At 48.1% G+C, this 26,931-nt stretch overlaps 1 protein-coding gene and 1 non-coding gene across 4 annotated transcripts; one reads left to right on the top strand and one right to left on the bottom strand.

The window, feature by feature from the left end:
• Nucleotides 1-4,821: 4,821 nt before the first annotated feature.
• Nucleotides 4,822-4,895, top strand: TRNAS-GGA (transfer RNA serine (anticodon GGA)). The gene has a single exon. It is a non-coding gene; the product is annotated as a tRNA-Ser (tRNA).
• Nucleotides 4,896-9,345: 4,450 nt separating this feature from the next.
• On the bottom strand, nucleotides 9,346-24,993 carry PTPN18 (protein tyrosine phosphatase non-receptor type 18). Of its 3 annotated transcripts, none has more exons than XM_074363410.1 (15): nucleotides 24,547-24,993; nucleotides 22,275-22,383; nucleotides 21,905-21,981; nucleotides 21,730-21,825; nucleotides 21,580-21,618; nucleotides 13,341-13,409; nucleotides 12,677-12,739; nucleotides 12,322-12,464; nucleotides 11,845-11,911; nucleotides 11,685-11,762; nucleotides 11,509-11,598; nucleotides 11,157-11,245; nucleotides 10,285-10,493; nucleotides 9,756-9,830; nucleotides 9,346-9,531 (listed from the first exon to the last, which is right to left on the bottom strand). In XM_074363410.1, the coding sequence occupies exons 1-15, from the start codon at nucleotides 24,637-24,639 to the stop codon at nucleotides 9,464-9,466; spliced, it is 1,365 nt and encodes a 454-aa protein (XP_074219511.1). In that variant the 5' UTR covers nucleotides 24,640-24,993; the 3' UTR covers nucleotides 9,346-9,463. The 3 variants fall into 3 exon arrangements, with proteins under 3 accessions (XP_074219511.1, XP_074219512.1, XP_074219510.1); XM_074363411.1 differs by lacking the exon at nucleotides 24,547-24,993 and adding an exon at nucleotides 22,624-22,764; XM_074363409.1 differs by lacking the exon at nucleotides 24,547-24,993 and adding an exon at nucleotides 22,624-22,751 and having other exon boundaries at nucleotides 22,275-22,533.
• Between the last annotated feature and the right edge of the window lie 1,938 nt (nucleotides 24,994-26,931).

The following is a 26,931-nucleotide window of genomic DNA, read 5'->3' as shown; positions in this document are numbered from 1 at the left end:
GAGAGACAGGAAGGAAGGGGGCAGGGCACAACCATTAAAGGAATGACACAGCAATTGAAGATTCAACTCCCAGTAGATCTTGGGGCCCAAGATGGTGGAAGATTCAATTCCCAGTAGACCCTGAGCCTCATTATAGGCTCATTATAATACATTAGCATGCTAAACCGCACTCCCTCAGGCACCAGGACAGTTCTAAGGCTGACCATAAAAGGTGAAAAAGTAGGCGGTGGCCCGCTTCCTGGGCATCCCAGCCTCTTCCCCAAAGTGGTTGGAATAGTCCTCCCACTTGTTAGCATAGGAAGTTACCGATCCCATAAAAACCACCACCGCCACGCCTCGTGGCTGCCCTCGTTGGCCCTCTGAGACGGCTGCACTCCGCCTGTGGCTGTGTGTCTACTTTTTACTTTAACCGCCCCACATCTCACAGCTGATCTCACTTGCCTAGACGACGCCATGCTCTGAGGCCACCACCTCTCACCTCTCAAGCCGGCCCGCATCCTACCTATGGAATGTGCACCTCTCTGAATAAATCTAGCTTTATTCAATTGTGGCTCGCTCTAGGATTCTTTCCTGTGTGAAACCAAAGACCCTCACTTGATGAGGTGCGTCCCACGGACTTGACCAAGACCTGGGACACAACCGTCCTCTTGTGCCCCATTTTCCTGTACCAATGGCAGTCAGCCTGTTGAACTTGTCAGTCATCAATCCCCAGATAGCCAGCCAGACATACAGACCTCTTGGACGAGTCACCCTCAGAAAGAAGGCGGTAGGGCCATAGGTTTGCTTGAGACCCGTGGGATTCCACTGAAATCTTTTTTAAATTGCATTTCTATTTATATTTGGATACACTTCTTGTGAAATTACTGATTGATGAGAACGCTGGTGTGGGTTTACAAACACTGGTCTTGCTTTTACTTTCTTAAGGATTTATGTCCCCTAAAGCAATTTGTATATTCTAAAAGAAATGTGCCATAACAGAAGTAAATAAAGTAAGTCCCACTTAGGAGATAATTTATTCATACATGGACCTTGGGCTTGGGCTAATTTGAGCTATTGTCAGACACTGACCGATGAACAACAGCTATTTAGTGATTTCTTCCATGACCTTCTCTGAGTCTGCAGTGAGCTCCCTGCAGGCTTTCCAACAAGACCATTTTGCAGGGACACAACTGAGCGATTCAGCTCACTGAACCAAAATCCACATTTACAGAGCCGTTCTGTGCAGAGTATGCTCCGAACACACAGGCAGCAAAGAGGAGCAAGACACATCCCTGACTCGCAAAACTGCCCTGCAGCCCCAGGGTCATGACAGCCCAGACAGGACCAGGGCTGACACCAGGTGCTCCGGGAAATGGAGGTGGGAGAGGGAGGGCAGGTGCGAGGATGCTCCCTACTGCACTGGGCAGGTGAGATGCCAGCTGGGTCTTGTGGGGTAAGGGAGGCTAAGACTGTATGAGAAAAGGAGGGAGCCCGGGGGAAGGCAGTGCGTTTGCTGGGAGTCCTGGCTTTGTTGGGGTGGGCAGTGGGGGGCAGGTGGGAAGCGGAAGTGAAAGGCTGTAGACTCAGCATCCTCAGACCTCAGAGACTCCCGTTTATATTAGGATTTGAGAAGTTCGCTGAGGACCCCAGAGCTAAGCAAATTCTTCACCTCTGTCCTTCTGCAGCATGAGGTCAGATAGCCACTGCCCAACATCCAGAAGCATCTTTAGTACCATGTTTTGTGTCTGATGGTAATGAGATGTATTTGCACAGGCTGAGAGAAAGAGCACTGAATTAAGAGTTAGGAGACCCAAACCAAGTTTCCATCACTGTGGAAAACACCTCTGCATCAACCGGGATTAAAAACCACACAAGAGGCCACAGAGAGGGCCTAGTTTTTTCTCAAAGATGTCATGATCTAAAATAAGAAACAAACGCCGTATCCAGAGAAGGAAAGTTAGAAGATGTTGCGGGGGGAGGCTGAGGGAGGAGTGTTAGAGCGCGTGCTTAGCATGCACGAGGTCCTGCGTTCAATCCTCAGTGCCCTAATTAAAATAAATATATAAATAAACAAACCTAATTACCTTCCCCATAAAATAAAAATACATATTAAAAGAGTTGCATATATTAAAAAAAAAAAAAAAGAAAGAAAGAAAGGCGGGAGGAATCAGTGAGGGTTGTGTGGAAGAGATGTCACCGGCTAGCACCCTACTTAGACATGGATGACAGCCTGTCCCTGTCTCCTGGGTCCTGGCAGAAGATACAGGATAATGAGGTCAGAGGTCAAGGGGCACGCATCGTGCTTGCATCCTTTGCCCCACATCCCAGTGGGTCGTGTGAGAGATGGATACCACTCACACAATGGGCTGTGTCACAGCTGACGAACACTGAGCTCAGGGACCATTCCAGCGGGAGACATCACCTCCCTGAAAGTCTCCTGCTGCAAACGCAGCTCTGAGAAGGGCCCAGGGAAAGAGCGCTCAAGACTTGGAGTCTTGGCACACCCAGCATCTGAGCTCCTGTGGCTGCCACAACAAATGACCATAAACTAGTGGCTTAAAACACCAGGTCTGGGGTCCAGAGGTCTTGAACGGAGGTGTTAGCAGGGCTGGTTTCTTCTGGAGGCTCCGTGGGAGAATCTGCTGCAGGCTCTCTGCCAGCTCCTGGTGGTTTCCTAGTGGCTCTGCCAGCCCCTTGAGGTTTCCTAGTGGCTTTCTTTGGCGTTGCTTGGCGTGTCGATACCACCATCTTCAATGGCCTTCTCCTGTCTCTGTCTCAAATCTACCTCTCCTTTCTTGTCTCAGGACATCGGTCACCTGATTTAGGGCCCATCCTAAATCCGCGATGATCTCAGGGTGCTTAACTTAATTACACCTCTGCAGACCTGCCCATCTGCACCGCAGAGAGAAATCACTCACTGTCCCTGCGATGTAAGCAGTTCTCTTCGGGAGAGACAGAAAAGTGTCTCTAGGCATATGACCCTGGAATACAGGCTACCCTCCAGGGAAAGAGGGCTTTCCCTCCTGGACCCTCTCTGTCTTTGGCTTGCTGTTCAGTCGTCCTTGGAAAGCCAGCCAGTGCCTCTGCCCTAAGGCAGAGGGATGTCACGCAGGAACAGGAGACGGTTAGAAGCACTGTCTCCCCAAAAGGGGTGGAGTGATGACAGGGAGCAAGAGCTTTACAGGGTCGCAGCGAGAGAGGTGACCAGCCCTTCTGTATGTGGAAACCACCGTCAGCACCCGGGTGTTTAATCTGAGCAAAAAGGGAACCACAGGAGGATTCTGAGCAGAACTTCGTGACCTGACCTCAGGTGCAAAGGCATCAGACCAGCTTCTGCCTGAGAACAGACTTCAGGGAAGCAAGGTGGAAGCAGGGGACCAGCTCAGGAATGCAGGAAATGGGCTGGTGGGAGCAGGTGGCAGCCAAGGAGGTAAAGGGAGGCAGTGAGAGTCCAGTTATATACTGAACATAGGACTGGGAGGACCTGCCAACCACTTACAGGAGAGAAAAGAGTCAAAGGGGAGTGGCTTCTGGGTTGGATGGGAGGACGCGGAGCAAGGAGCTGGCATGAACTGCTTTCCTATCTCAGTGGAGTCAGTTCCAGTAGGAAGAGCAGGACTTCAGTTTAGAGACTATTACATTTGAGATGCTCAAGTGGAAAGGCTGAGATTTGGACTTCAGTGGCCTGTATTTGAGCCAGAAATCAAGAATTTGGAGTTGTGGGTGTTTAGCAGGGATTCACACCTGCGGTTGGATCGATCCCTTGGGAGGCTGTTTGAAGAGACAGGAGCACAGAGCCGTCAGTCAGGGATTCAGAGAGCAAACAGCCGGGGACAGGCAGGAGTGGCCGGCTGGGCAGGGAGGACGGGAGGGTGGGGTCCAGACCCACACATCAACCCAGCGGTCAGAGCAGGAGAGAATCGGACGCTGCTGCCTGGTGAGGGTGACAGGCTGGGGCTCAGCAGCATGGAGGGCACGTGGGAAGACGGGGGACACTCCTCGGAGTCAGCTAAACTTTTGAGGAAGCAGAAAAGGGGCAGCGCAGTGACCAGAGCGGGAAGTGGGGTCCCAGATGCCGCGGGCGGCAGGGTTCAGTGCGAGCTGCTTTTCTGGGAGGTGCGGCAGCCAGTGAGCCCGGGAAAGGTGGCAGCCAGTCAAGGGTATGCGCTCACACCAGCTCCACTGAGCTGCACTGGCAACTGAAGTTCAGTTCTCCTGGGAAGGTTTTGGGAGCACGTGAAAATGCATATCTCAGTTCTCCTGCCCAAGGGGCAGTTAGGTATCTAGACACCCCCCCCACCATGCTTAAGTGTCCCTGGGCAGAAGGGGAGGTGTCATTCCAAGGATGTCATTCCACTTCTGGTCACCAAGCATGTGGGCAGGTGGAGGCAGGAAGGCCGATCCTCACTCAGAACAGGGCATGACTGTGCTGGACGTGGGACCCAGGGGACCAGAGCAGTGCGGGCAGGAGCTAAGTGGATCACACGCAAACACCCAAGCGTGGACGGTCTGAGCAAGTGAAAGAAGGCAGGGTGGCGAGAGCACTGGGCCCCCAGACGGCCAGCCCTCCGTCAGGTTTCTCATGCTTTTATCAAACATACTTTATGTGTATCCAAGGAAAAACATATTTATATATGTACATATAAAATATTTTTTAATAGAAGTTAAATCATACACTTTCTTTTTTTTTTTCTTCATTTTACAATGTGATCTGGAGATTTGTCCACACCAGTGCATAGAGGTGTTCTCAAACCCCTTTTTAAACTGCTGCGTAATATTCCATCACAGCATTTATTTAACCAGGATCCCACAGAAAGCACTTGAAATGTTTCCAATCCTGGGGGAGGGTATAGCTCAAGTGGTAGAGCACGTGCTTGGAGTGCACAAGGTCCTGGGTTCAATTCCCAGTGCCTCCTCTAAAAATAAGTAAATAAACCTAATTACCTCCCTCCTCCCTCCAAAAAAAAGTTTCCAGCCTTGTGCTATGCAGTGAATAACATGGTGTAACAGGCACTGGGGAATTCTGAGAGTACACGTGTAAGATAAACACAGAAATGAAATTTCTGGCTCAAAAGAACATGTACTTTATATTTTAATAGTAATTGTTAAAGTGCTCTCCATAGAGGTTGTCTGAATTTACACACCCGCTGGCCCTCTATGAGAACACCTGTTTTCTCACATCTTAGCCAACACTGTGTCATTAAACTTTATGATTTTTGCTAATATAAGTGACGGCAGCTAACTCGGTATAATTCTGATTTTCATGGTTTTTATTACACGTGAGATAGGGCATCTCTGCACATTTTTTAGACCGGGGACTTCATTGATTGATTCATAGAAGCTTTGTACATCTCAGAAAATCAGCCTTTTGTTCGATCTCAGATGTAAATTTTTTTCAAGTTTGTCACTAATTTTCTGACATGCTTATGGTGATTTTGGGGGGACTGAAATTTTTTTTTGCATTAACACTATCAGTGTTTGGGGGCTTCTGACTCACCTTTCCATAGTTAGCAAGGAATGCTGCAGTCCAGAATTATAAAGAAATTTTCCCATAATTTCTTCTAAGACTTTCCTGGCTTAATATTTTACATTGAAATCTTGGATGCATTTGGAATTTAGCCAGCTATAATGTACATAGCTCAAACTTCTTTTTTCCTAAATGGCTACTCAATTATCTCAATAATCTATGTTGAATAAACCATTTTTCTGCCCACTGATTCAAAATGCAACTGTTATCAAAGACTACGGCCACTGGATTTTAAGCAGGAGAACGTATAATTAAATTTACTTCCATTGATTTCTGTCTTCGATAGAGCTTTTGATATTATCATTTCAACTGTGTAGAATTCTGTTTTATTCTGAGGACAATCCCTGAAAAAAAATAAATCTTATTTTCTATGTCTACTGTAAAAATCCAGATTCACAGTCATGTATGTGGCAACCCTATGATAAATGTAACTCTACTGACCCAATTTATAGATTGAAAAACTGGAGCAGTGAGAAATTAAGAAACATGCTCAAGGTCACACTAGGAAGTGACTGAGTCCAAGCTATGAACCACTATGATACAGGCCTGCTTGGTTTTTTTGTTTTTTTTTTAATGGTTATACTTTATTTTTATTTATTTTTCTTTTTTTCATGTATTTTTATTTTAACTTATTATTTTTTTCTCCCCCTAACTGGGGCACTGGGGATTGAACCCATGACCTTATGTACGCCAAGCACGCATTCTTCCACTGAGCTATAACCCCCACCCCAGCCCAGGTCTGCTTGATTTAAAGAAACATCGAATGATGCTGTGCTGATTGCAATTGTTACCAGGCTCTGTCAAGCGGGGACAACAGAGTTACCTCTACAGCAGGGCTGCTCTGCAGATTAGTGACCCAGCTTATGTGCACATCAGGCACCCAGGCAGTGATAGCTATTTGTATTAATTTACTGACTTAGGGTCCCTTTTTCCTAGAGACATACATGTCCTTACCACCAAACACAGAGACCTCCAGCTAGGATCCCAAACAGCCATTTTTTCTGAGCCTCCTTTTCATCTGCAAGATGGGTGTGGTAACAAGACCAACTTCCAAATATTGACTTACAGATTGAATGAGATAAAATCCGTAAAGAGCCTAGCCTAGGGCGCTCTGCCTTGCAACCTTACAAATGCAACCCTCTGTGGCTGGATCTCTTCCCACTCTGTCCTCAACGTTAGCAGCACTGCTCTTCATTCTGTCCAAAATGGGGAGCTCAGAATTGCCAACAGCTCAGCCTCAAACCTAATCGCTGAAAAATTCTCATCTGAATCGTGTACTGCAGCCCCACTGTCAGGGTTTCAGATGGGATGGGCAGCGAGGGCGCTGGCCTCAGGGCGGGATCCAGAAGACCCATGTTCTAACTGACACTGGTTTCTCTTTGCTTAAGAAGGAAATACGCCTCTTCCTTCTGCCGTTGGCCCCTCTACCACTGCTTTCCCCCTCCTGGTCTCTGGAGTGCAATGACTTAATATTTTGGCTTTGAGGTTGCTTTACATCCTAAATGACACTTTCAGCCTCCTCTGCCACCAGCAGCCCCTGGGCCTCCTGCCTCCCTCTTTCCATCCAGATCAGCTCCAACTTGCCCCTGAGAGTTTGCACCCCAGGTGGAGCTGCCCGCCTGGTCCCCATGAAGCTGGAGAATCTCTAGCTTCTCTGCAATCCCTAGTTTCTGCTGGTTGAGCCGCTTCTTGTGCAGACTTCACACATTTGAAAAATTAAGTCACTGCCAGCAAGCACTATTGTTGTCAAGAAAGGCCAGTTTCATTCTCCTTCTACTAACATTTAAAGGGCAAATGACTTGTCTCAGACCCGATTCTGAACGCAAGGGCTCGCAGCTAATCATGGGCTAACATTCATCAAGCACAAGGTAGGCACTGAAGCTAAAGCTTTATAGTCTCTTTTTCCCTGAATTCTCACAGTAACCAGAAGAGAGATGTGGGCCTGGCTGGGCAGGGGGCAGGTGGAGGCTTTGGTGGTCCACACTCATCCCAGACACAGGACAGCTTTCCCACAGCCTGGGGAGGCACTGTGCCGGGAAGGGATGGCTGGGAGTCCGCCTAGATAAACCTGACATTGTCAGACACCATCAGGAGGAAGACCATGTCTGAGGGAGGTTCACTGAGCAAGATCAGGGTTTTGGAGCATCGAGTGTTAATCCACTCATCTTTTTGTCCGCCTGGGGTTCTAAAGGTCTATCTGGATGCGTAGCCCATCTCTGTCCCGCGGAAGATGTGTGTGGCTCACTAAGTGTCTACCTGTCTAGATGGGGTCTGTCTGGCTGCTGTCCTTCTGGCTGGGATCTGCGTGTCTGTCCAGCCATGAGTTTGTCTGAGAATCTTATCAAGCTGAGAGTCGGTCCGTCTGGAGTTTATTTTTTCAGCTGAGTCTACTTGGAGGTTCACCAGTCTTGTCAGTCTGAGGTCAGGCCATCTGACTGTGAGGCTAGAGGGCTGTCTTGCTGGTCTCAGATTTGTCTACCAGGCTGGCAGTCTGTGTGAATCTGCTGTCCAGCTCAAGGGCTTGGGGCTTGTCTGGCTAGGAGCCTGGGTGAACAGCTAGGGGAATAACTTGTTGGGAACTCATTCATCTAACCGGATGGGGGTCCAGCCATTCATCTGGTTTGGGAGTCTGTTCATCCAGCTTGGGGTCTAGCTGGCCAGTTGGCTTGGGGTCCATCTATTTCTCTGGCTGAGGACAGTGTCTCACTGTGGCCAGGAATCTATCTGACTAGGGGTCCACCCAAAAGTGGGGTCCTATGTAGCTGAGGGCTGGGAGCCCATCTGGCTGGTGGAGAGTCCCATCTATCTGAAGGATCTGCAGTGTATGTCCAACTAGCAGATGGTCTGGGTGGTGGGGGATCTGACTGGCTTATGATGTTTCTCTAAAGGTCCATCTGCCTATCTGATCAGTTGATCACCTGGGGAGGGGGTCCACCTGGCTGTCTTCCCAGCAGGAGACACATCAATTTGTCTGCCAAACTGTGGGTTCTGTGTACTTGGTGAGTTGGTGGGGGTCTGTCTACCTGTCTGCCTAGCTGGAAAAGTCTGGCTGGCTAGGTGGGTCTGTGTGGCTGGTATCTGCCTGGCTGGAAGTCCATTCTGCTAGGTGGGAGTCTGTGTGACTAGAAGGTCTGTCAGTCGGTCTGCCCATGTTGGGGTGGGTCTGTGGATCTGGGAGCTCTAGCTGAGAAGACATCTCTATCTGTTTAGCCAGAGATCTGTTTCTGTCTGTCAGAGAAGCTGTTCAGCCAGGGGTCTATCTGGCTAGTGTCTTCTGGTGGCCTAGCTAGGGGAGGGAATCTGTCTTTCGGGTGGTGTCTTTTGCTGGGGGGGGGGGTCTGTCAGGCTGTTGGGTGGCCTGTCTCTCTGGCTGGAGGTCCACCCATCCAGCTGTGCCTGTCCCTCTGCAGGTCTGACTGTCTGGGGTATGGCTACCTCCCTGTCCAGGCTGGGGGTCCATCTGTCTGCCTGCCCATCTGGGGAGTTTCTACCTGTCTGTCTGAAATAAGTCTGCTTGGTGGTTGTTATGCCTGGCCTCCATCAGTCTGAATGGTGGATTTGGGGTGGGGCCCATCTATTTCTCTGTGTCATCGGCTGAGTCTCTGAGCGAGGGAGACTCAAATACTGACACCAACCAGTCCTTTAAGTGCTGATGGGGACAGTCTCCAGAAGCCTATCTGTCCATCCGCCCCTTCACAACTGGAAGCCCTGCCCCAGACCCTTGGAGTTGAGTTCATTCTTGAATCTTCTCAGAGTAACTTCACCAGCCATTACCCGCCAACTACCTGCCCAAGCCTCAGGCCTTGAATGCTACAATCACGGGGCCAAAACCCCTCATCTCCCACACGGAGAAACCTTTATTTTGATCCGACCCTCATTCCCAGTGCCAACACTTCACAGAGCAGAGCAGGGCCCTCAGCTCCCATGTGGAGCAACAGGCAGGCAGCTGCGCAGCACTCACACCCGGGTCCACTCGGCAGGGGGGTCCCGGGGTCCTTTAGGCCTCCCAATGCGCATGTTGAACCCTGGAAGAGGAAGGGCACCGTCGGTCTCACGGAGAAGCTGAGGCGTGGAGAGGCTGGCCACTGGTGGAAAGTCATCTCCAAACCTCCAGGTCCTCCTGGTTTACTGCGGCCACATCCACAGGACTCCGCGGTTGTGAGTTCCCTGCCACCATCCCTAAACCCCAAACGCCTGGGACTCAGTCAAAGCTGCAGAGAGCCCGAGCGCCCCGGGCGGTCTGACTTACCTAGCCCACCGCTCTGGGCTCCGTCCACCACGTCCTCGTAGGCGCCGGGCCCCGCTGCGCTCTGCTCAGCCGGCACTGCGGGCAGAAAACCGCCCTCACCGAGTCAACTCCGGCCGCCCCGCGGAGTTCCGGAAACCCACCCCGGGCAAAGCCGCATCCTCCCCAGCCCGAGAAGGAGGCCTAGGCGAAGAGGGCCGGGCCCTGCCGGAGAGGCGCGGCCAAGACGGAGACCTCGGCCCGGACGAGGTGGCCTGGCCAGAGAAACGTCACGGCCTCGGGGCCGCGGTTGGGCCCGCGACGCTTCCGGGCGTGACCGGGGGACCGGCGAGAGCCGCAGAGGCGTGGCCGGGGAAGCCCGCACGTCAGCGTCCGGGGCGCCGCTGGTCCGGGCTTGCGGGCGTGGTTGGTGGGGGGGGGGGGGGGCTCGTGGCCGCCGGGGTCCTCCAGGCCGCAGCCAGCGGGGAATCGGGAGAAGGAACAAGTAGGGGGCGGCCCTCCCCAGCCCCGCGCCCCTGTTGCCTGGACTCACCGCGGCCGGGCAGCGCCCCGCGCGTGTCCTCCGCGTGCGACTGGGGCCGCCGGGCGCGCGGCATCACCTGGCTGTAGACCGGCGCCTCCAACGCGCTGCGCGCCCGCGCGCCCGCCGCCTCCCCGGTACCCGCGGGGGCCGGGCGCTTCTGCACCACCGCGTACGTGTCGTTCATGGCGAGGGCCGGGGGCCCGGGCACCGAGATGCTCCTGCGGGAGGGGAGGGCGGGAGGAAGTGAAACGGCGGCGCCGAGGAAAGGAGGGGGCAGCGCGCTCAGCGCACAAACCACTGGCTTCCTTCCCGCCCAGGCGGCGCGCAGTTAGGGAGGGAGGAGGCGGAGGCTGTTGTATCTCTGGGGAAGGGGGTCTCATTTCTGTGTCCCTATCGCCTGGCAGGTTGCGTGCATGAAGGAGCGAAGCCTGGCAGGTGAATGGGGCGGGTGCTGGAAGTGAGGGGTGGTCATCTCCGTGTAATTCTTTGTTGAATAAATGAATGAGGAAGTGACATCTAAAGGGAAGGAAGGGAGAGCCTCAAAATGGAGAACTGGTCTCAAGGACCGAGGGCTGAAGGCTCCGCTGCACCCGACAGGAGGCCTGACAGGTGGGCAGCATCAAGAAATACCTGCTGAGTTAATGACTGGGGAGCGGGGAAAGGGTTAACATCGCCCTGTAGGGCTCGCCTTAGAGGCTGAGACGATGGGATCCCTGGGATTAAGGAGTCAGCCAGCGGAGGGTTCCAGAGCTCCATTCAAAGGGCCAGTGAATATTTGAAGTGAACGCAAGGAAGGGGCTGGTGTTTCCAGCGTGAGGAAAGGGTTCGCCTCCAGGCGAGAGAAATCGGAAAGGGAAGAATGCGGGGATGGAGCTGGGTACCTGAGGATCCCGCCGGACGGGCGGGCTATGGCAGCGAGGGCCTGGGAAGTCCGGACGGAGAGGGCGTCGTCGTAGAGCGGGGCACAGTTCTGGGGGAAGACCGGAGGGCAAGCACGTGAGGCTTGGGAGGAAGCTATCCGGGCTCCTGACGGAGGTCACCGTGGGCCACTGTGGGGGAAGCTTAAGAGGGGACAGTCTGATAAGGGAGCAAGGAGGAGGACAAAGGTAGGGATCACAATGTGTCAGTCCCTGCTCCCAGGAGGAGTCCAGGGGCTGGACCCTGCGAAGGTGGCGGTCATAGACCTCTTCTCTGGGTTCCGGTCTCTGAGGGTTGGAAAGGGGGCCGTGGTACCTCCTTGAGGTTCTGGTAGTGAGGGCTGGCATTTTGGAGCGCTGAGAGGAACATCTGAGCCACCGTGTGGTGCAGGAACCTGTACTGCTCCTGGGGGGCAGAGGGGGGAGGGGTCATCGGGAAGGGCAGACGAGGAGGAGGGACATGTCTTTGGAAGGAGGAGTTCAGGCTCCCACCTCAGTCTGTACCGCTGAAGGCCGCTGCCTCCGAATCTCGAGGACCACATTGAAGAGGCTGAAGTTAGGTGGGATCATCTAGGACAGAGAGACGGGTGAGCAGGACCTCGTGGGCAAAGGACCCGGACTGCACAGGTGCACATGGACACCCTCTTCCTACCTGGGTCAGGAGCAACTGTCTCACATAATCCACGGTGCACAGGACACCTGTTCGCCCACAGCCGGCGCTGACAAGTGAGAATCAGAGCAAGCTAGGTCAGGGACTGCCCACAAACCCCCTTTAAACAGGGTATTTGGGGTTGGGTGTGAGGGCCTTGCGGGGGGCGGGGGGGGGTCCCTGCAGCACCTTTTGATTCCCAGAATCCCAGATTATCATTTGAAAGGAAAACTTTTAGATTGCTTAGAGTTGCTGAGTATCCGCTGTGTGCTTCCTCCCCAGCGGACAGTCTGTGCTCAATAAATGCCAACAATTTTGGTTGCAACTTGAGCAAGCTTGGCCCCTGGTTTCTCCGAATGGGCACTCAAACGGCAAGACCGGCTCCAAGCCCTCCCTGCACAGTCATCCCCTGCCTCCCTCCCCCATCGCCTTCCCCTCTGTCTCACCAGACCACCCCCCAACAAAGCCCGTCTCCTAAACCTGCAGTGGACACAAAGGGGGCTGGGACCAGATTCCTGGAGGCGACGGGCTTCCTCCACCATGGCAAGCACGTGGTCGGGATTGCTAGGGACCCCTCTGTCTGGCCAGGACATATACTGCAGTTGGTACACACAGCGGGATTCCTGAAACACAGGAAAAGAGGGGGAAAGGGTGAAAAAAGAAAGACAAGCATTTATTGAGCCCTTACTACATGTCAGCCCAGTTCTACACATGTTCCATTTAAACGCAACAGGCAGTAACTGAGAGATGGGTATTACTGTCCATGCCCATTTTACAGATGAGAGGCAGGAAACAGCCCTTTCCATGTGGGAGTCTCCTCTTTCCCTTTCAGTACCTTCTGGAAGGTGACCTGGAGGGTCCTGAGCATGATGTCTGCATTCAGCCACATCTCCCTTGTCTGTGGATGTGGAGGAGGTGAGAAAAGGGCGGGGAACGAAGATCACAGGTGCCAAAAGACATATTTACAGAAAACAAAGCATTTCTGATTAAAGATCAAATACGAAAGCATCTTTTCGAAAAATTCATTTAGCCCAAACGTCCCCCATGACTTTTGTGAAGGAAAGAGGAGAGAAAGAGGAACTATGGTTAAATATCCCACATGCTCATTTCCAGTGAAACAAATGTCTTTTGTTCTAAAAGAAAACAGTTTCACTGTATTTATTCAGGACCAACTGTGTGTCTGACTTGAGGTGAGAGATTTTCCTGAGTTCTTTGGGGACGGTAAGGGAAATAAGTTTAAGAACCCAACCAAGGCAAGTTTATATTTACAGAGATAACCATGATTATAGTTCAAATGCAAAAGCAATACCTAATGAGTTCTGACTATTTGCATGCTTTCTGCAGTGTGTGCGTGTGTGCATGTGTGTGTATGTGACCGTGGGAAAACTGTTCATCCTTTCGGGCCCAGCCCACAAGATTGCCAACTCAGAATCTCCTGTGAAATGTCCCACAACATCCCAGACTCCATCAAATGCTGTCCCCCCTCTGCCCCAGCTCACCAGAGTGATGTAGAAAAGCCCAATCTGCAGCGGTTCCTGTTCTTGGGCCCAGTAACGCTCACACTTTTTCTACAAAAGGCAAGGGAGGAAGGGCAGGGGGTGAAGCGGGGGTCTGCCTCAGAGTTCACGTTGATACGTGCACACGCCTACTGGACAGCCCAGGTTGCTGATGGAAGCACAGGTGGCGGCAGCCACGAAGGAGGCCAGCACCCAGACTCAGTAGAGACGAGAGCTTCCAACAGTGCAGGAGGAAGACGGTCCAGAGTGTTCTTCTGCTTGTAAGTAACTAAAAACCTCCATGAAATATACAAGCCATTATTAGCAGACATGGGACCTGAACATTGCAGGACTGTGATCACTGACCAAAGGGAAACACATGAATCGAACCCTAGGACCACCCCAGCTTACTGCCTAGAGGCAGTCACCAGGCTGCAGGGCACAGAGACTGATGATCCCAGTAAGCTGAAAAGCCAGAGATCATGGCCCAGGAGGTCAAGGCAGAGTTCTTGAAAGAACAGAGCTACAGAAACCAAAGCAACAAACTCCAGGACTCTGCATAGGAATCCCCTTAAAGCTGGAATAATAATCTGGGTACATAGAACCAGAAACCCCCAGAGGCCAGGCAAGAATGACTTCCCATGAAAGAATAATAATGTTCATCTCATTTCCTAGTACTCACAATGGGACAGAAATAATTTACATTTCCTCCAGCCAGAGAGGAGAGACCTGATTGGGCGTTCAAGAGGGAACTCGAAGGACACACATCAGAAGTAGAACAAATTTACTTCTAGAAGAAAGGCTAGTCTAGGCCCGCCCCGCTACCCAAAGCTTAAAAACAAAACTTAAAATGATCAAACACCCAAAAGTAACTTAACTGCCTTCCAGAAAAAGTTCAACACCCTTTAAAGGAAGATAACAAAGCCCAACACTTACTTGTGTAAAATTAAAAATATTAAGCATCTAATAAAAATTTACTAGACATACAAAGAAGTGAGAAAATGTGACCTCTACCCAGAAGAAAAAATCAGCAAAAGGAGACCCAATAGAGATGAGGAAAAAAGCAAAGACTTTAAAACAGCTTTTATAAATATTACAAAATATATTCAAAATGAAAAGGAAAACATTAAGGTGATGAAAATGAAATGAAAGCTATAAAAAAGACCTCAGTGGAACTTCTAGAGAGGAAAAATTAAATTTATGAAATTGTGGGAGGGGATAAATTTGGGAGTTTGAGATTTACAAATGTTGGCCACTATATATAAAGATAGATTTTTAAGAGTTTCCTTTGTATAGCATAGGGACCTATGTTCAATATCTTGCAATAACTTTTAATGGAAAAATATGAAAATGAATATATATATATGCATATATATATATATATGCATGACTGGGAACATTGTGCTGTACACCAGAGAAAGACACATTGTAATTGACTGTACTTCAATTAAAAAAATTCACTGTCTAATAGATTAGACATCAGAAGAAAAGCCCAGTGAACATAAAGACATAGCAATAGAAACTATTCAAAATGAAAAGAGAGAGGAAAAAAATGGGTAAAAAACGAACAGAGAATCAGATTCCTGTGAAAATATATCAAGTGGTCTAATGTATGTGTGTCTGTAGTCCAGAAGGATAGGGAAGAACAGAAACTATTTCTGAAGAAACTAGAGCTGGAAATTTCTCCAAATTTGATTAAACTATGAACCCACAGATCCCAGAAGGTCCGTGAAGCACAGGGAGAGAAAAATCATAAAGCCACACCAAGGCAGTTTGTGAACAAATTGTTGAAAAACAATGATAAAGACAAAAATCTTAAAAGCATCACACACACGAGACACATTACATACTGAGGAACAAGGATAAGAATGACAGCAGAGTTTTGTCAGAAACTCTACAAGCCAGAAGTCAATGGTGGGACATCCTAAAACTGCTGAAATTAAATAGCTTTCAGACACACAAAAGCTGAGACTTTATCACAAGCAAGCCTGCACTATGATAAACACTAAAGTAAGCTCTTCAGACCAAAGGAACATGACACCAGATGAACTACAGACCTAACACAAAGGGGTGAGGAGTAAAGAAAAAGGTAAGTACACAGCTGGATGTAAAAGGTATCTCTCATTTTTAACATCTTTAAAAGGTAATCTAATGAATTTTACCCCAAAAGGAGGAAATAATAGCAATCCTTCACAAACTACCCCCCGACACACACAAATTTGAAGGGACATTTCCCAACATATTGTATGAGGCCAGTATTATTCTGATACCAAAACCAGACAGAAGAGCGGAGAGGGTGTAGGTCAGCGGTAGAGTGCATGCTTAGCATACCTCCATTAACAAATTAATTAATTAAATAGAATAAATAAGTAAACCTAATGACCTCCCCTCAAACCAGACAGAGACATCACAAGAAAACTACTCAACGTCTCAAGAATACAGACACAAAACTCAACAAAATATTAAGAAATGATTACACACAGTGACCAAGTGGCATTAATCCCAGGAACCCAAGGTTGGTTGCATCTATGAAAGTCGAACAATATCATGTACCATATTAATAGAAAATAAAACAAAACCACATAATCAACTGAATAGATGCAGAAAATATTTTTGAACATCTTTCATGATAAAACCATGAAAGGAACTAGACATAGAAAGGAAATTCCTCATCATGATAAAAAAAAAAAAAACCCAAATCTACCAAACCCTACAGCTAACCTAGTACTTAATCATGAAAGACTGCTTTGCACTTAAGATCAGAAACAAGACAAGGGTGTTTGCACTTTCCTATTCTGTTCAACTCTGTACTGGAAGTTGCAGCCAGTGCAAATACAAAAAAAGAAATGAAGGAAGGAAAGGAGAGAGGGTGGAAGGGAGGAAGAGAAAGAGAGAGAAAAAGAAAAAAGACAGGGAGAGAAGGAATAAGAAAGACAGGAAGGAAGGAAGGTTACCCAGATTGGAAAGGAAGAAGCAAAACTATCTCAATCTGCAGATAGCATGACGTTATATATAGAAAGCCCTAAAGAACACACACACACACACACATAATTAGAGCTAATAAATGAGTTTGGCAAGGTTGTAGGACACAAGATCAACACAGAAAAAATTGTTATCTTTGTACCCTAGAAATTGATAGATTCAATTCCCATCAAAATCCCAGAAGGCTTTTTGAAGATACTGGCAAGCTGATCTTAACACTAATATATAAGCATTAATACGTTAACATTAATAAGTGTCTTGTGGATACCCAAGACCACACTTAGGAATTCAGTGCCCTGCGTATTTCCTGAGGCACTCTGTATGGTATGTAGGCATCTCTGACTAGCATGTACCAAAACCTCAGACTCCCAGAAAGAAAGCAGGTGTTCACATAAACCTATTGTCACATAAACACATTGTCTGTATAAACAGTTCAGGCGTAGTGAGCCACTCTCACTGGAAATCCTATTTCTAGCCAAGAGCCAACCCTGCAGGAAAATCTTTTTAAGCATAAGTAGTTATGCCTGCTATGTTGATTCTTTCCTGCACAGCAAGTGACCCAGAAAAGCCAACACAGTCTTGAAAAAAGAAGAACTGATTTGGAGAACTCATCCTTCCTGATTTCAAAACTTATTACAATGCTACCATAATCAAAATCATGCAGGACTGGCACAAAGATAGACATATCAATCAATGGAATAGAGCTGAGAGTCCAGAAATAAACCTTTACCTTCATGGGCAACTGGTTTTCAACAAGGCACCAAGACCATTCAATGAAGAAGGCACAGTCTTTTCAACAAATGGTGCTGGGACAAATGCATATTGACATACACAAGAATGAATCTGGACCTCTAACTCCCACCATATACCAAAATTAACTCAAAATGAATCAGAAACCTAAATGTAAGAGATAAAACTATAAAACACTTAGAAGAAAACATAGGAGTAAATCTTTTTGACCTATGGTTAGACACTGACTTCTTAGATACAACACCAAAAGCACATCAAAACAACAGAAAGGAATTTTGAATTCCTCAAAATTAAACAGTGTTTATGTATTGCTAGTGAGAGTATAAAATGGTGCCACCATTGTGGCGGGGGGGGGGGTTAAACACAGAATTGCCGTATGAACCAGTAATTCTACTTCTAGTATATACCCAAAAGGACTGAAAACAAGGACTCAAAATACTTAATATACCAATGTTCATAGCAGCACCAGTCACAACAGCCAAAGGTAGAAACAACCCAATGTCCATCAACAGATGAATGGATAAACAAAATGTTATTCAGCCCTAAAAAGAATGAAATTCTGATACATACTGCAACATAGATGAACCTTGAAAACAGGATAACCGAAATAAACCAGAGACAAAAGGACAAGTATTGTATGATTCCACTGATACGAGGGACCTCAAATAGGCAGCGTAAACCTTGTGAATGGACTTAATGTTTCTAAATTGTACACTTGAAATCGTTAAAATGGCAATTTTTATGTTATATATATTTTACCACAACTGGAAAAAAAAAAAAGACTTGATGAACATCACTTCACACCCAGTATGATGGCTATAATAAAAAAGAGACAGTAACAAGTGTTGATGAGGATGTGGAGGAATTGGAACCTTCATACATTGCTGGGTGAAATGTAAAACAATGTAGCCACTGTGGAAAACAGTCTGGCAGTTCCTCAAAATGCTAAAAATAGAGTTACCACATGACCCAGCTATTCCACTGCTAGGTATGTACCCGAAAGAAATGAAGACATAGCATCTGCATGAAAGCTTGCACGTGAGTGTTTACAGCAGCACTGTTCATAATTACCAAAAACTGGAAACAGCTCGAATTCTATAAAGTGATTAATGAATAAATAAAATGTGGTATATCCATTCAGTGGAATGTTATTCAGCAGCAAGGAGTGAAGTAGTGCAGTATTGACACATGCTACACTATGCCTGCACTTTAAAAACACTACGCTTAGTGAAAGAAGCCAGTTGCAAAAGACAACGTATCATATGATTCCAGTTATATGAAAAGTCCACGGTGGGCAAATCTGTAGAGACCAAAAAAGAGATTAGGGGTTGTCTAGGGTGGAGTTTAGTACAAAATGGAGTGTGACTTCCAATGGATACAGAGTTTCTTAACGGGGTGATGAAAATGTTCTAAAATTTACTGCGGTGATGGTTGTGTAACTCAGGAATATACTAAAAACAACTGAAATTGCACACTTAACGTGGATGAATAGTATTTCAGTAAGGTTGTTTTTTAAAAAAGATAATCTATATCAAAAATAATAGCAGTGTGCTGTGTAGTATATTTTATATTTTGAAGTAAATCCTATGGCAACAATAGCCTAAAGCTTGGAGAGAGAAAATTGAAATATGCTATTGTAAAGTTCTCACATTTTACAGGAAATGGCATAATATTATTATTATTATTGTTAGTCTACATTCCATGAAGCACACAAACACATAATACAAAGAGGTATAACTAATAAATGAATAATGATTATGAAATGGATTTATTAAAATTCTCATTTAAAAAGAAGACAAAAGGAGAAAAGGAACAAAGAACAGATGGAACAAATAGAAAACATAGCAAAACGGTAGATTTAGACACATTATTGATGATTATATTAGAGACTAAATACTCCAATGAAAGGTAGAGATTGTCAGACTGGGTAAAAAAGTAAGTCCCCACAATACGCCAGCTATAAGAAACACACTTTAAAGATAGAAATGAAGACAGATAAAAAGTAAAACAATAAAAATATATATATCATGCACACTGTAATCTAAAGAAATTTAAATGGTTCTATTAATATCAAAGTACACTTCAGAAAACAGAATATTGCCAGAGACAAAAGGGACATTACAATATTGAAAATGGGACTGATTTACCAGGAAGACATAATCCTAACTGTATTTGCACTTAACTATAGGGTTTTAAAATACTTGAAGCAAAAACTGACAGAAATGAAAGGAGAAACCGAGAAATCTAAAATTAGAGTTAGAGATTTCAAAACTCCTCTTTCAGCAAATAATCAAGCAAGCAGATAAAAAAAAGTAAGAATAATAAGATCTGAAAAATATTATTGACAAGCTCGTCTTGACAGAGAACAGTTGTAGGTTCCAACACTCCTCTCTTGTCAATTGATGAAACATCTAGAGAAAAAAAAAAATCAGTGAAGATCCAGAAGACACAGTAAAGATACAGAAGATATTAAAGTGTCTTTCAGAAAGACAATCAATTTGACCTAATTGATATTTATAGGACACTCCACTCAAGAAAACCAGAATACACATTCTTTTCAAGCGCACACAAAACATTTACCAAGATAGATCATGTTCATGGCCACACAACAAGTTTCAGAACATTTGGAAAGACTGAAAACATATAAAGTTGTTCTCTGACCACAATGGAATTAATGGAAACTTAATAACAAGAAGATATATGGAAACGTCCCCAAGTATTTGGAAAGTAAGCACAGCCATGGTCAAATACCATCAGTCAAAGAAGAAATCAAGGAAAATTAGAGAATACCTTGAACTTATTGGAAAAGAAGCCACAACATACGCAGTTTGTGAGATGCGGCTAAAGCAGTGCTTAGAGAAAAATGAATGACATTAAATGCTTACATGTGAAAAAAAATCACAAATTTTATCATCTAAGCTTAAGGAACTAGAAGAAAAAAAAAGAGGAAGTTAAACCTAGATAACCAGAAGGAAGGAAATAATAAAGGTGAGAGAAGAAATTAATCAAATAACAATGAAAAAATAGAGAAAATGAATAAAACCCAAAGATGCTCCTTTCAAAAAATAATAAAATTGATAAAACTCTAGCCCAGAGATTGGCTGTTTCTATAAAGGGCCAGATAATAAATATTCCAGACTTTGCGAGCCACAGAATCTACCTAACTTACAACTACTGAACTTGGCCCTTGTAGCATGAAAGCAGGTTTCCACACTGTGTAAACAAATGGGCATGGCTATATTCTAATATGTTTTATTTATAAAAACAGACAGCAGGACAGACTTAGTACAACAGCTAAAGTTTGCTTGTCTTTATTCTAGCCACACTGCACAGGGGTGAGAGACAGACCACAAACTACCAAAATTAGGAATGAAAAAGGTGCAACACTGCAGACTGGACAGGCTCCATGATGGGCCAGCTGTCCCAGAGCAGGACTTTCCCACCTCCAGTCCTGGCCACAGAGCAGGCCAGGGTGCAGAACCCCTGTGCCTTCACTGCTGACGTACATTTACCAAGTAACGAATTTATTCTAACAGGCAAAACAAAGATCCCTGCCCTTCTGGAACTTTTCTTCTAATCAGGGAGACTAGGGATAAAGAATACATTTGTAGAGTATCTTGTATGTTAGAAGTTGGTAAGAACTTTGAAGAGGGTGGGGTATAGCTCAGTGGTAGAGCACGTGCCTTGCATGCACGAGGTCCTGGTTTCAGTCTCCAGTGCCTCCATCAAAAAATAAATAAACCTAATTACCTCCCCCCCAAAAAAACCAGAAGCAGACAAATAAATAAGTAAATAAAACAAAGAGAATAAAAATTTGCGGGGAGGGTATAGCTCAGTGGTAGAGTGCTTGCTTAGCATGCACAAGGTCTTGGGTTCAATCCCCAGTACCTCCACTAAGAAACAAATTAATCAAAATTAATTTAAAAACACGTAAGTAAACTTAATTACCTCCACCCCATCCAAAAAAACAAAAACAAACAAAAAAAGAACTTAGAAGAAAAAATGAAAGTAGGACAAGGGAAGGAGAGTGGGAGTGCTGGGAGTTTCAGACGGGGCGAGATTCAGGAAGATCTCATTGAGGAAGCAGCATTACAGCCAAGATGTGAAGGTGGTGATGGAGCAGACGAAAGGGGGTATGTCCCAGACACAGGGAACAGACAAAGCATAGGACCCAAGACAAAGCAAAGGCCAGAGAGATTGGAGTGGACTGAATAAAGGAGAGAGGTGGAAAGAGATCGGAGTTGTACTGGGGAAGCCACAGTTACGGGGCCTTCTGGTCTATGGTATGGAATGGGGTGGAAAGACCAGCAGGTCATTGGGGATATAAGCCCCACGAATAAAAGGAAAAAGAACAACAACAAAATTAGAGTAATAGCGGGCTCCAGCAGTTACAGGGGGGTCACTCCAAGGAACTGGGCTCTCGAGTCCTAGGGTCAGGGAGAAGCACGCAGGATTTCTCCCGCCTCCTCTGTGCACAAAGACATGCATTCCAGGGGCTGAGGACACCTACCCGCCCGTTCTCCGTCTCCCGGCAGGCCATCAGGACCACCTAGACAAGAGGGGTAAGGGAGAAGGAGGTGATCTGGGCTGGGGGTGGGGGAAAGAGGGCCAAGGAAGGACCCAGAATGTTGGCCCCACCTCACCCTCCCCTCAAGCTGACCTTGACCCCAAACTCCCAGATCAGGCGCCAGAAGTCCAGCAAGGTGTGAGGCAGTGGTCCTTGTGTGGCGATGTAGGCATGCCTTCCGTCTGTGCCCTGGTAAAGGCTGAGCTCACCATGGAGGTTCCACTGTCGCCCCCACCCCCTCTGCCCCGTCCCTGACTCCCAGCCTGACCCTGATGAAGTTGCCGTTGATGTAGTCGCCGTGGCCCTCTTCCTGGAGCAGGGAAAGGCTCACTCGTGTCTGATCGTCTGCCAGCGGGAGAGATGAGAAACGTGGAGTTTGGGAGTGACAGCGGCATCTGTTGGGGTCCTGGCTAAACGATAGCAGGCGGTGGCACGCCTAGCAGGGATGCCACCGAGATGCACTTGGGAAAAGTGTGCTCGGAAGAAGTGCAGCCAGGCTCCGGGAGGGGGCGTGCTGGGAGCCCAGTGGTGACAGAGGGACCCGCGCGAACGCCTGGACCGCAGGGCAGCGGAGGGCGTGCGGAGCCGCACGGACTCCCTCCGGAGGCCACCCACCCACCCACCACTCCCCGACTTACAAGGCACCACGTCTTTGTAGCGGTTCTTCCTCACGTTCTCCGGCCGATTACCGGCCTCGGTGGTGCACACGTTGTCGGTCTTCCAGGCGGCTGAGCGGGCCCGGATGTCCTGGCGGGGGGCACCGCGAGAAGACCCGGGGGACGGAGGAGAGAGCCAGAGAGAAGCCAGGTCAGAGTCCTGGGACAGAGGCTTTTCTAGGGATGCGCGGCACGTGGCCTGTGAGAGGTGACCGCGGCGCCCAGATAGCACAGAACCTGCCTAATGATAGCGATTCAATAATAGTAGCGACTCAGAGCGCCGTCTCTATGCAGGGCTCTGTGCAAGGGCATTGAACAACCTGGAAGGTACCTCCAAAGCGGGTACTCTTATTGACGTTCCCATTGTGCAGGCGAGAAAGCCGAGGCACCACATGGTTGAGTGACTTGCTGAAAGTCCCATCCAGGAGTGTTGAACTCAAGGCTTCTCAGCATTTACCTTCTGTACACTCAATGTGTATTACACTGTATTGTGAACAATAATTGTAACACAATATGTATTTAATATACCAAACATGATGCTACACAATGTATATGACAATATACAATGTATGTGAACTATAATGTATAACATGACATATACTAGATACTATAGTTAGATTACTGTAATTAGTGAATAGTGTATTACCATCATCAGGTATTCGTAATCATGACAATAATAAGTAACACATACGAAGCCACCTCTGGGGGTGACCATCTTTCTAAGTGTACTTACACCCATCAGGGCATTTAAGTCAAGTCCTCATGGACACACTAGTGCACTGGGTACCACTATTAATATTTCTACTCTACAGATGAGGAAACCAAGGCCTAGAGAGGCTCAAAGACTCCTGTGAGGACAGGAGGCTGCCTGCCAGAGGATAGTCTCCAGCAACTGGCACTGCTCACCACCACCCTTCTGCATAGAGGTCCTTGGCAATGCTCACTGTCCCACAGCCGGACCCAGATGGGCATGATGTCATGCACCACCTGGGTATTGTAAGTTTACATTTATTATCTACATTTTCATATTGACTAAATTACATATTTTGCATTTTATATATGTCTATGTTTATATTTGTGTAAATTTAGATTTGTATCTACTTTACCTATTTGTTACATATTTGATTCCTTAGGAACTTGAATAATTGCTTATTTTATAAATTACAATTCTATCTTGTATTTATGTTCTATTATTTCATGAACTTAAATAATGTTTATTGTGTAAATTATAATTTATAACTATATTTATACATGTTCACTGTATATTTTATAGTCATTCGTAAAATTATTTCATAAATTTGGTTATCTATTTTGTACTTAATGATTATATAAAGTGATTCATTATATAAAGTACTTATATGCATATATTTATCAACTTATTTCTAAATGAAAGAAATGTCACCATATATTGTGTTTACCTATTTGCACTGCACATTTCTATACGTTATATTTGAAACCTCTCCGTATGTGTAGTGTGTGGTGCCTACGACGCTGCTGCATTAGCACTCATTACATACGGCTTGCACTACCTATTGTAACGTTCATACTATTTATAACTAGCGACAAAGCGCCTACAAAATGAGAGCTCAGGATATGCTAAGCGCTTTTTTACTCACACTAGTTATTTTAATCCTCAGGCCAGTTTGGTGATCAACGTCTGCATTTTACCCAAGGAGAAACCGAGGCCAGAGGGGCCAGGTAAAGCGCCCCGAGCCACAGCGCCCATTAGAGCCGGTGTCCACACCCTCACCGCAGCGCAGCCTCTTGGTTCCTCTTCGCCCCGACCCAACCCCCCGCCAGCCCCTTCCGTCCCAGAACCACAGGAGTGACCGCCGGGTGGCCTGGAGCGAGCGGCCGAGCGTCGCGCGTCCAGCGCAGGTGTGCCACAGCCCTCCCCTCTGGGGGGGCCCCGCCCGCCCAGCCTTGCAACGGGACGGTTCCGGGAGCGCGGAGAGGGAGCAGGGACCCGAGGGCATCTGCGGCCCCGCCCGGCCCGGCCGTGGACTTCGCCCTCTGGGGCGCTTCGGGCAGAGGGTGAAGACAGACAGGGAGAGAGCGCGACACAGAGAGGTGCTGGGGAGAGAAAACCAGAGAGACCTCGAGGCGAGGAGACACCCCTGGACGCCGAAAGAGAGAGAGAGGCAAAGCGCGGCAGGGCGCACAGGAGAACGGGCGCACAGGAGAACAGACGTCCGGACCGTCCAGGGAGAGGAGCCGGAGCGCGCCGCGCGGCTGTCCTCACTCGCCCACTCACGCTGAACTCGCTGGCAAGGACCGCCCCCTCCCGTCCGCCTCGCGCCTCCAGCTGCTCCAGGAAGCTCCGCGCCGCGTCCAAGCTGCCGCTCATGGCGCCGCCGGCCAGCGAGCTCCTGTCCAGCTGCGGCTCTGCGCGCTCCCCAGCTAGCGTAGACTACGCGGGAGGCTGCCAAGGCCCCGCCTCCGATCTTGCCAGCCAATGGAAGTGCGCAGCGGCGGACAGGGCGCGCCCCTCGGCCAATGACATTCAGAGCCCGCCCCAGCCCCCCCACCCCAGATTCCTGGACCCCTGCGGCCGCCAGAGCGCTCGGTACCCCCGCGCTGGACCGGGAACGTGGATCCACCGCTGGCGCTTCCCTTTTTTATGACCGCCACACTGGCTGGCTGAGTCTACATGGTCCTGTGGACACTTCCTCCCGCTTGGATCCAGGGTCTGCGCGGGGCAGGGCAGACGGCCGCGCGCCCTCGCCCCGCCTCCGCAGTCCGGTGTCCTGGGAACTAGGCTTCCTCCGGGTCCGAGCCGGGGTGGCGCAGCAGCTGTGAGATGGACGGGCGCCGAGATCGACCTGCAGCTCCTGCCTGGGGGACCCGGGTTGGGGTGGCCCTGAGCTTTGCGCCCCGGCGGGTTCCGAGGTGGGTCGGGAGAGGCAGCGGCAGGGAAAAATGACACCAGGGCACGTGGGCTGTGAGAAAGACTGAATCCGTGTATTTCCCGAGATTCCTTCTTTATCTGGATCGGGATAGGAGGAGCTGGGGGCACCAGGATCCAGTACTAACTTGAAGATCTCAACCTGCATAAACCTGCTGGGAAACTGAGAACCAAGGCGCTGGAAGTGGGTTCCAGGGAACCAGGTGTTCTCAAACGTTTTAATAGTTTCCCTTCTTTTATTTTTCTTTTTATGTCCCCACACCCTCATTTTCAGAAAATGTGGAGCATGCTGGGGGACAATTGCTACCCCAGCTCCCAGGGCCACCAAGGGGAGGCTGGAGAGAGCAAACAGGAGCCTAGGGGCCTGGCCAGTGTAGATGAGCTACCCCACCACACCTCAGGGGTGAGGAGTGTGGATTAATTCATTAGGGAGTTATAAGAGTGTTATTTAAACCAAGGGTGGGCAAACTGTTTCTTAAAGGGCTTGGGTCCCTGTCCCAGCTATTAACTCTGCCATAGAGTGTAAAAACAACCATAAGCAACATGTAAATGAGTGAAGCTGGCTGTGTTCCAAACTTTAACTTGTGGACACTGAAATTTTAATTTCATGTGTCATAAAAAAAAATTTGGGGGGCAGCCTGCAGGCTGTGGTTTGCTGACCCAAGTTTAAGTGACTGAGAGGTCAAAGCAGGTCAGTGAGATGTTTCACTTACTGAGGGATCAGTAGGAGTCACTGTAGAATTGGTGTTTATCACTGTCATATTTGAGAGTTCAAAGATGGTCAGTAGTGATCACCGAGGATGGACACTGATAGTGAATTCTTTGGAGGCCAGTAGAGTTCCCTAGACGTTCATGGACTGTCAGTGTGTTGATGGTCAGTGAGAGACAGTGAAAGTACCAGGGGCCACCGGGACTTGGAGTGTTAGTTTACTAAGTAATCGAGGGGACAGAGTCAGGGAAGGTCATTGGCGACTCCTACTCAGGCCCATAGTGTCAGTCAGACTTCTGGGATGGTCATGGGTTGTTGGAGTCTCAGGGTGGCGGGGATACAGAAGTATCAAGTGAACTTTGAGAAGATATGGAGGCTCCCTGAAGGAGTGAGAGAGACTCTTGAGTCCCCGAGGACTCATGGGCAGTCATTTGGGACCAGAGGATGCCAGAGTAAACAGGGAAGAGCCACTGTGGGATTACGAAAGGTCTTTGGGGACCCTGGTGGTAGGGGAATCACTGGGAAGTCGAATGGTCATGGGAGACAGTAGTGTCTGGAGAGCACAGGCAACACTGCAGGGTCAATGGGCTGTCCCTGCCATCTGTGATGGCGACCGGGAGGTAGGGCAACTTTCCCAGGGGCTGTGTTCTGGCTAGCTGGGGAGCTTCTGTTGGACTAGAGGCTGACGGTCTGTTTGTTCGACAGGGTGAGGTGTACCTCTGTCCCCCTGGCTTGGGGAGCATCTGTCTATCCTACTGAGGGCCTGGCTTTCTCATAGGCTGGGGTCTTTCCTACTGGCAGAAAGTCTATCAAGCGGAAGGTTTAGTGGGCTAGTTGACTGGATAGTGGGGTGTCTCTTTACTGAGTAATGTCTCTGTGCAGTTGCGGGGGTCTGTTCTTGAGAATTGTTTTTTGGTTGGCTGGGGCCACCTTCCAATTGGCTGGAGGCGGGGTGGGAGGGGTGTCCATGTGTCTGGACACAGGTCATTCTGGATGCCTGGCTGGGCATCTTCCCACCTGTCTAA

The sequence above is a fragment of the Camelus bactrianus genome, chromosome 5, assembly GCF_048773025.1.
Source record: "Camelus bactrianus isolate YW-2024 breed Bactrian camel chromosome 5, ASM4877302v1, whole genome shotgun sequence".
Lineage (NCBI taxonomy): Eukaryota > Metazoa > Chordata > Mammalia > Artiodactyla > Camelidae > Camelus > Camelus bactrianus.
The sequence above is the reverse complement of the archived record's forward strand: the minus strand, read 5'-3'. Positions and strand labels throughout refer to the sequence as shown.

Bases quoted from the DNA above. Each gene is read 5' to 3' on its own strand.
- PTPN18 (XM_074363409.1), bottom strand. From the start codon at position 22,713: ATGGGACTTTCAGCAAGTCACTCAACCATGTGGTGCCTCGGCTTTCTC. The intron at 21,826-21,904 runs GTCAGGCTGGGA...AGCCTTTACCAG, and splicing joins TCAACGGCAACTTCATCAGG to GGCACAGACGGAAGGCATGC. The intron at 21,619-21,729 runs GTCAGCTTGAGG...CCTCTTGTCTAG, and splicing joins TCTGGGAGTTTGGGGTCAAG to GTGGTCCTGATGGCCTGCCG.